Source organism: Anoplopoma fimbria, chromosome 20 (genome assembly GCF_027596085.1).
Source record: "Anoplopoma fimbria isolate UVic2021 breed Golden Eagle Sablefish chromosome 20, Afim_UVic_2022, whole genome shotgun sequence".
In the NCBI taxonomy this organism is placed as follows: domain Eukaryota; kingdom Metazoa; phylum Chordata; class Actinopteri; order Perciformes; family Anoplopomatidae; genus Anoplopoma; species Anoplopoma fimbria.
In genome coordinates this window covers 19555133-19564998 of record NC_072468.1, presented here as the reverse complement: position 1 = coordinate 19564998, position 9866 = coordinate 19555133, and the positions used below count along the sequence as shown (strand labels likewise).

The 9866-nt window shown below is 42.4% G+C and overlaps 1 protein-coding gene across 1 annotated transcript; it reads right to left on the bottom strand.

The window, feature by feature from the left end:
* Positions 1-5393: 5393 nt before the first annotated feature.
* On the bottom strand, positions 5394-8266 carry cited4b (Cbp/p300-interacting transactivator, with Glu/Asp-rich carboxy-terminal domain, 4b). Its single transcript, XM_054621909.1, has 2 exons — positions 8058-8266; positions 5394-7082 (listed from the first exon to the last, which is right to left on the bottom strand). The coding sequence occupies exon 2, from the start codon at positions 7071-7073 to the stop codon at positions 6243-6245; it is 831 nt and encodes a 276-aa protein (XP_054477884.1). The 5' UTR covers positions 7074-7082; positions 8058-8266; the 3' UTR covers positions 5394-6242.
* Between the last annotated feature and the right edge of the window lie 1600 nt (positions 8267-9866).

The following is a 9866-nucleotide window of genomic DNA, read 5'->3' as shown; positions in this document are numbered from 1 at the left end:
TTGGGCAGCAGAAAGAGGTCTTTAACTTTTGAAGTTAATATTCAATATGACTGGCTGAGTTCTCTGAAGACATTCAAGCAAGATAGATTATCTTCTTTATTTTAGGGGAATTCTGCTCTTGATATTTACCAACAATGCAGTGGAGTGCTCGTGAGTCATCCACTGTCTTTGCCCCAACAGTCATACATCCTATAGAGCAGTGAGACAGTTTCAGTACGTATGAAAGGAAGTTTTGCGGGCTTACAGATCAGTCATAACTCTGAGAAAAATGCCATGGAAATACCGTATTCTCTGCATGAACCAGCCGGGCATGTTTCACTCTGGGCGCAGTTGGATAGAAACAATACAAAAAAAATGAAGTGCTCAGCACCCCAGTTTCCCTCCTGCTGTTACCTGAATCCCCAGCATGCCTATGAGGTGATTCAGGGTGAAAGTCTTGCTGGCCTCAGTTGAATGTACTTGAATTTGAAATTGTCAGGCTAATCTTTGTAACCTGTTTCCAGATTGTGCATTTTCAAAATGCTCTTTAGTAATTCTAGGTATTATCTGTCACCGTTCAAGGTTTATTGTATTTTTTATTTCTATTTACACTTAATATATTATAGATCATATCTTATTTTAAATATTTTGTATTATGTTACAATGCAATGAATTACGCACATTCTTCAGTATCGGATGCGTTTGTCTGTTATTGGTCAGTGGTAGAGGAAAACCGAAGGTTTTATCACCACATAATGAGGGATGGAAAAGGAAAAAGTGATCACACCTCAGAGGAACCTTATGCCTTTTTTTAAACAAAACGTTCTGTTTGCTTGCCATGACACGGACTGCAATCTTGCTCAGTTTTTTCTGGAAAAAGAAATCTTCATTACCTTTTCTAAATGAGGCCGCAAGCTTGCTTTTCTCTGATGACTTTTGATTTGGAGATAGTGTCTGCTAAGAACTTTTTCTTGACAGCCCTCACCTCAAACCGCTCACCTCAAAGCGCTCACTTTGTCAGCGTTGTTATAGACATTTGCTGACAAATGTCTATATTTCCTATAACAAAAATGTTGTGTAACTCGGCAGCGTGGGTAATATCTATCTATGAGTTGTTGTTTTTTTAAAGCATTGGATCTCACACAAACACCCACAGAAAAACAACAAATCCACAGGTGAATATGACATGCATATGTTAGCATTTACACATTGGTATTACAGTACAAGGAGATTTCAATAGCAGGATAACACAAAGCCTCACAAGAACTGCTCTCTTGTATTAATTCCACCCCCAGCCTATAGCCTGATACTCTGTCTCTGGTAGCGTGTGCTTGCCACTGTCACCAGATTAGCACGCAGGCTTAAAGCCCTGCTCACAAAGACACTGTGTACAGAACATAGCCTGTGCTAATACTGTTTCCCTCTATTCTAACCTACAAACCTGTAACTCTCCAGGGCAAGCCCACATAATTTCCCTGCTCACATAAAACAAGCCTGAGTGCAATAAAATCGTCAGTACAGGAGGTGAACACAATAATGTGAACTTCTGAAAAAGCCTCGCAACTAAGTACTTCCATTGTGAAGCTTGTAATGTTCAATCTTTGAGTGTCAGATTTTCCTTCCGTTATATTATATCGTAAATATATCAACAAAATAGTTGTAATTAAAGCGTCAAATATTTGGTTTGTTTTACATTGCACAAGTGTTGCTGTTACATTTTAGTTTCTCCTTGTGCATTTGTAGGTTTTGACACATCTGACTGCTAAACAATAAAGGAGTTTGACAGGTCATTTAAGATTATTTCTATGGCGAAATCAGTTTGAATTACATAATAAAACCCCTTTCAATCTGGTAATCCCTGCAGTTAAAAAAAAAAACTAACAATAAGAAACCGACATTTTGCACAACTGTTGCGAAAGCGCTGCCCTGCACAGTTGGCCTCAACTGTGTAAATCACACAACCTTTAAATATTTACCACCGGTAGACATTGTTGGGACACCTTGGTGTGTTTGAGCCGGCTCGACGGAGAGGTGTCAGCTGTGTGCAGGAACATAAATTATTTACACCCCCTCCTTCTACTTCAAAGAGCTGGCAAACCATTCAACCCCAGATTTAGGGAGAGGGGGTGGTGGTCAGAGGAGGAGTTGCTAGTCACTAGGCAACCTCTATGTCACCTGCCCTGACATGCCAAAATCAGCAACTTACCTTCGGAGGCTGCATTCACAACGTACACGGCTGCATTTTTAAAGCCTCCTCAGCAGGATGCATATGGAAAACCAAACAATTACTGAGACACAGCTTAACTGTGGGGCTCTGGGAAACAGAGTGTGATGTGATTATGTTGCTTTTTTTCCCCTCATGTGAGAGAGAGGAAAGGTTTTGTTACTTAGAAGATGCTGAGCCTTACTGAAATGCCCGGGAGCAGAATCCAACAGTGCAACAACTGATGTTTTCCAGAGCCTGTTGCATTGAAAGATCTGTGATACGTTAGTGTTTTTCTACACTGGGAACTGGAAGCAGGGAGAGGGAAGAGTAGCATCCAGTAAGACTGCATGTCAGTTGAAGATGCAAGGTGACTGTTCAGCTAGAAAATCAGGAAGTTTGGCTTAAGCAACATGTCAACTGATTGTTGCTGCTGTTTATCTACCCCCTGCTAGCGCACACACACACACACACACACACACACACACACACACACACACACACACACACACACACACACACACCACTATACACACACACCACTATACACACCACACACACACACACACACACACACACACACGCACGTACGCACACACGCTTAAGATAAAATATGCCAAAAAAACTCTCTTGTTAAAGCAGACAAGTTCAAACATGTGCCCTCTTCACACAATATCCACACACAGAGAGAAACATGGCCCTTGTTGTCAATAAATAACTCCTCTTCTCATCCGGGAAACTTAAGTTTCTTTTCTCACTTTCAATGTGTATTTAACCCTTTTTCTTTTCAGTAATTCTCACATGGGTATTTTTGTCATGACTCCTTTTTTTTTTTTAATCTCAGAATTAGCACGCCAATGCAAGGTACGGCTCAGTTTAGTCATACTGTTTAAAATGAACAAGTTCCCAGTACATCTTCATCAAGTACTAATTTATGTACTTTCACATCATGGGATCCACTATAATCTACCAGCATACTGTAGGTACAAGGATCACAATGACCAGATATGACACACAAAAAAAAATCCTTTATCTTCCCCCTGGCTCCACACGGATACCGTGGTAACCCAGTCAGCCTGTTTGATCAGGTTGTGTGCTGATGCTGTGATGTGTGACGGCCATGCGTGACAACAGCAAATGACCACCTATCCATCATTGGCGCTACGGCCTGAGATTACCACGAGCTCAGGCTTGGCACCAGCTGGTCCAAAGCCTGGAAAAGGAAATCTAGACAGTGTTCAATGCATAAGACACATACAGTTCATATAGCAGAAGAGGGGAATGCTATCTGGATTGCATTTAGCACACCTCGCGTGCTGTGTATTGAAGGGTTTTTGAAAGGAATCATAAAATGGTAGTGGGGAAACCCCAGTTTAGAAATCCCCAAGGACTAAAAAAAAACAAAAAAAACTCCACCTTGTTTCTAAACGTGAACCTAAGAGATCCTTACATTCTCTCTCCCCCTCCCTCTGATTATTCGTCTGTTTCACTTTGCCTGTCTGCCCTCTCTATCAGAATGCGGCTTTCGCCCTCTGACTTGTATTGAGAAATCAGCAAGCTGCCACAGGAAGACACAGTGTTGTATTGAGCAGTTTCTGTGGGTGGGCTAAATAAAAAAAACAAAAAAACGAGTGTAAGAAAAAGAGAGGTAACTGTAAGCGTCTCCGAGTGTCCCACCCTGCTTAGCGTGCGTCTAGACTGGCCCCTATGAGGCAGGCGGCAGTCATAACAAGGGATTGGGAGAGCAAACAGGGCTGTTTAGCGTAGTTAACCATTCGTCTATGGAGACACAATCAAGAAACAAAAACCTCTGCATTTAATTGGGGCTGAACACGGAGCTTCGCAGCGCAGCATACAATTATGAGATATATGAGGCGACAGAGTTCTGAGAGGGTGCCAACACGCCCCATGTGCCACACACACCAGAAGACCATCTCACCAGATTGGCACTGGCCAAAAGGGACCTGCAACCGTTACTAAGCACTGTGCCAAGGCTGTTGGCCTACTTGTGAGCCATTCTCTTGACAGTGTAAAGCCCCACACGCACACACGATGTTGTTTCAAATTGAGCACATCAGCCTTTAACACAATTGGACAAATGCGAGTAGACGAGGCAGCTTTATGAGCAGAGTTGACTTTTAAAAAAATTGAGCAATCAGCAAACACAATTTCTTGTCAAACTTTGTTCTCATTTCCCCCCCCTTGTTACTCACTATAGATGCCTTTGTTGACAACGTGAAAAAGCTAGACGCGGCGGTGACATTCCCAACATGACCTCAATCAAGCGTTTTCATAGCCCGCAGGCACATGACGATCCAACAAACGCACCCACTGCAGAGAGTCGCTTTATCCTGGTTTCATAATGAATGCAATTAGACGAGGAAAATTATTTCACCCCTCCAACTGGCTGTGACTTAGACTGGAGAGGAGCTGTTCTAAATTTGCATCAGTCATTTGTTATTATTTAGAGCTAATAGTCAGTTTCTGTGAGCAGAGAGTTGGGGAAAAAGCAGCACTGTCTTTGAGTCAGGGCTTACAAGCTTTGAGTCAGTTAAACCCCCATCAAAGTTAGCATTCTTTGGTCATTTTCACCTCCCCCAACCACACACACACACGTGCATTATTCTTACCGCACAGAAAAGAAACAGCATGTTTGTGGTGCTGTAGAGAATCTAATATTGTTCAAAATACTGTTTTTATAAGCCCACCAACCTTTTGAATGAATGTCTTGCCCGCATGGCAAACATATATACACCACGTATAATGTCAGTGCGTGGCATTTGTTCTTGGATAAGTGCAGAGATAAACGTTTTGAATACTAAATAACATTTGGCCATCGCTACCAGAGATTTCATACAACTCCTCTTAAGCAAACCAGCAGGGAAACATGTCAGTATCTCCGTATGTTAATCATGTTCAGTAGCCTTCTTAGCAATGAAAATAACAAAGAAAAGATTGGACACTTAAAACCCAGGCGAAATGCAGTAGATGATATCCCCCAAAAAGCATAAATATTGTATCACCTTGGACATTACCATCCCAGACTGGGAAGGAACTGAGGTTTCCCTTTATCCACAGGTTAACTTAAGCACTTAGCTCTCCACTGCCCAGGGGAAGAACTGTGTAATGAATGGAAAAGCAGGCCACATTTCTATCCAGGCCATCTTTATTGATCCTCAAAACCCCCTTCACAATGACCATCCCCCCCCCGTCTTGACCACAAAAAGGGGACAATATAAACAACCAATAAATAAGAATCTGCGCGATTAAGGCGGTTCTACATCTCCAATAGAACACAACAGTGTGGACATGTTGGAGTTATACAGCTTCATACGGTAAAAGCAGTAGATTTTTGAAGACATTACATCAAAATAAAAAAAGGCAACACTTTACCAAAAGTGAACCATTTTTTTTAAAATTCTGGATGAGGCCCCCATTCAAATGAGAATAAACATTGTTCTTCTATCGTGTCTTCTTAGTGAATTCAGGCTCATTTTAGATGACCTTGTCATCTGAGCTTATTTAAATACTAGGCCAAATAGAATAGGACAAAAATCATAAAGAGAACATAATTTAAAATGTCTCCCCCATCCTACTCTCACAAATAAAATCATTAAAACCACTTGGTTTCCAAAATGGAGAAGGTGGTTGTTCTTTATATCAGTTTTCTCAGATAGGAATAAATAAATACACCTTTTTACTGGTAAACTGTCATGGAGTCCAGGCTCAGAGGCTACACAGTGTCATAGCATTGTTCAGAGTGGCTTTTAAGAATTTCTAAAGTTCTTTATTACATTCATGTCCAGGAAATGGGAGAGGTGGAACTCAGCCTTGAACCCAGCCACCCTCTGGCCACTAGCACGTGTGAGACTCGAGCACTGTGTGTTCCCTGTGGATATCCAGAGTTCTCTTCTGTACATCCTACGCCACAACTCGGCATAGTTGAACAGGGAGGTGCTCACTAAATAAAAAGGGAAGCGATAAGCACTCTTCATCCACCCTGGACAATTCTCTCTCTCTCTTGCTCTCTCTCTCTCTCCTGTCTCCAAATTAGTTCCTCTCAGCAACTAACGGTGCTGGGCTGCTGTTTGCTGACAAAGTCTGAGATGAAATCAAACTCATTCTGGCCCAAGAAGAGTTCAGGCAGCTCCTGGACCCGATCCAAGCCCAGCTCCATGACAAGCGAGGTCAGAACTTCCTCGTCAATCATATCCGCGTCCATGCCGTTCAGGGCCAGGGCTGGCCCGGCCATGTGCTGCATGTTAGCCAGCTGGGCTGGGTTCATGCGGTACTGGGTTGTGGGCCCCATGTGGTTCCCACCCATAGGTCCCAGCGGGTGTCCATGGTACTGGGTGTTTAGTTTTTGCAGCTGCATGCTGGCCATGAGCTGCTGGGACGTTAAACCTCCGTTCATGAACTGTTGTTGCTGCTGCGGGTGCTGGGCTTGTTGCTGGTGCTGGGCTTGTTGCTGGTGCTGTTGTTGTTGTTGTTGTTGTTGTTGTTGTTGTTGTTGTTGTTGTTGTTGATGCTGTTGCTGCTGCGGATGCATGTGATGCTGCTGCTGCTGCTGAGGGTGATGCTGTTGCTGCTGGGGCTGACCATTATACATCATGTTACCAGAGGTCATCTGGTGGTGACCCATCTGGGCCCCGTTCATTTGTCCATTCATGGGTCCGCCCACTATGCCATGCCGCTGCCTCATGGCGGTCTCCATGTTGGCCTGGGCGCCACCGTAGTGCATCATCTGGCCATTGGGCAGTGCCCGCATGCCCTGCTGGCTGGCATGCTGCTGGTGACCTGCCTGCAGGCCGCCATTCATGCCCATCCTGTAACCGTGGAGACTGGCGCCCGCTGAGCTGTGGTTCATGGGCATCATCAGATGGTCTGCCATGCCTCCTGTCTATGAACAGAGCGGAGACACCGTTAGATCATCACACAGGGGGCAAGCGTGATGTTTGGAAGCAGTAAAAACATTTTAAAAAAGGGAGGTGATGCTGGATCAAGACTGACACGGCATGAGCATGTGTAGCTGTCCATTTTAACCAGCACCACTGATCAAGACACACAATAGTTGTACCGATGGGGCCATGTTGGAGGTGTGCAGTACATTGCTGTAGGTCATACCCACTTGACTCATCTTACAGTGATCGCACAATTCACCTTCATTGAAAAAGAAACCAAGATACACATTTTATTTCCTTGAAACGTTAGTCCACCCAAACGCTTCCGGACAAACAAAAAAAATAATATATATATATCTGCACGGTTATTTAGCGTATTGGCGACCACTGAGAATGTTACTGGTGTGTGTTTGGTCTTCCCTAAAACCTCCCCTCTTTGTGCCAAGGAATGAACGCCCAGGTCGGAATTACAGGCTAAACATGCAATGTTTGCATGCTTTTTTTTTTTTTTTTTGCCTCAGATATTTCATGCACGACGGGATCGACAAAAACGGATAAAAAAAATAATAATGTGTGCATCGGATAATGCATTGCTTAAAATGTCCATCTGTGTTGCATGTTAGCGGAGGCAGAGACAAATCTGTTACATTTTACGCACGTAAGGTTGCAACAAAGAACACTGACATCATGCAACATCTCCCCAACAGCTGAATCACCACATTCTCTCTACCAGGGCATCAGATCCAACAAAGGCTCCGGTTTTCTCCGATCACTTTTTGTTTAAATGTTTGTTTAATAAAAAAAAACAAATAACCTTCTAGCTTAATATGATCCATTTGGTTAGATCTGGAGTTCGAAACAAGCGAATGCAAACACAATGGAGCAGCAGCAGCCCCGGAGACCACCACAGATCCAAAAACCCCAATGTCTCCAGCAAATATACCCGATGCAAAAAAAAAAAAAAACACACTCACCCGTATCCGCTACGTTTTCACAAAGTTGCGCGACTTTGCTTCGGCTCCCGTCTATTAAAACAGTTTTCCTCTGCAAGAAAAACGCTCCCCCTCCGAATTGCAGTATCTATTCCACGGGGTTACGCTTCATGCTCAAGCGGGGACGGTGTGCACAAAGACTGCCGCATCAGATCTTGAAACGACTGCCTATTTTCTGGGTCAACTCAGGGATTATGTACATCTAAAAAGCTCAGAGGAAGGCAGTCGCGGAGAGGTGGAGCCTCGGTCCTGCCTCTTCTTTGTTCCTATTGGCCCCTACTTAATATAATTCATGAGTCCAGAGGCCCTTACATGAAGAAACTCATGTAAACTATGGTTTCCTGTCAGAAAAGACACTTTTGGGGTATTTTAAGGCTGAAACGTCTTTTTGCAGCAGAAAAGCTGTAAATGCATCTAAAAGTGATGAAAGTACATGTTTTCATGAAATCACAAGGAAACTTGTTATTATGAGTCCAGAGGCCCTTACATGAAGAAACTCATGTAAAGTATGGTTTCCTGTCAGAAAAGACACTTTTGGGGTATTTTAAGGCTGAAACGTCTTTTGGCAGCAGAAAAGCTGTAAATGCATCTAAAAGTGATGAAAGTATCATGTTTTCATGAAATCACAAGGAAACTTGTTATTATGAGTCCAGAGGCCCTTACTTGAAGAAACTCATGTAAAGTATGGTTTCCTGTCAGAAAAGACACTTTTGGGGTATTTTAAGGCTGAAACGTCTTTTGGCAGCAGAAAAGCTGTAAATGCATCTAAAAGTGATGAAAGCATGTTTCATGAAATCACAAGGAAACTTGTTATTATGAGTCCAGAGGCCCTTACTTGAAGAAACTCATGTAAAGTATGGTTTCCTGTCAGAAAAGACACTTTTGGGGTATTTTAAGGCTGAAACGTCTTTTTGCAGCAGAAAAGCTGTAAATGCATCTAAAAGTGATGAAAGTATCATGTTTTCATGAAATCACAAGGAAACTTGTTATTATGAGTCCAGAGGCCCTTACTTGAAGAAACTCATGTAAAGTATGGTTTCCTGTCAGAAAAGACACTTTTGGGGTATTTTAAGGCTGAAACGTCTTTTGGCAGCAGAAAAGCTGTAAATGCATCTAAAAGTGATGAAAGTATCATGTTTTCATGAAATCACTTGGAAACTTGTTAAAATAAGTCCAGAGGCCCTTACATGAAGAAACTCATGTAAAGTATGGTTTCCTGTCAGAAAAGACACTTTTGGGGTATTTTAAGGCTGAAACGTCTTTTTGCAGCAGAAAAGCTGTAAATGCATCTAAAAGTGATGAAAGTATCATGTTTTCATGAAATCACTAGGAAACTTGTTATTATGAGTCCAGAGGCCCTTACTTGAAGAAACTCATGTAAAGTATGGTTTCCTGTCAGAAAAGACACTTTTGGGGTATTTTAAGGCTGAAACGTCTTTTGGCAGCAGAAAAGCTGTAAATGCATCTAAAAGTGATGAAAGTATCATGTTTTCATGAAATCACAAGGAAACTTGTTATTATGAGTCCAGAGGCCCTTACATGAAGAAACTCATGTAAAGTATGGTTTCCTGTCAGAAAAGACACTTTTGGGGTATTTTAAGGCTGAAACGTCTTTTTGCAGCAGAAAAGCTGTAAATGCATCTAAAAGTGATGAAAGTATCATGTTTTCATGAAATCACAAGGAAACTTGTTATTATGAGTCCAGAGGCCCTTACTTGAAGAAACTCATGTAAAGTATGGTTTCCTGTCAGAAAAGACACTTTTGGGGTATTTTAAGGCTGAAACGTCTTT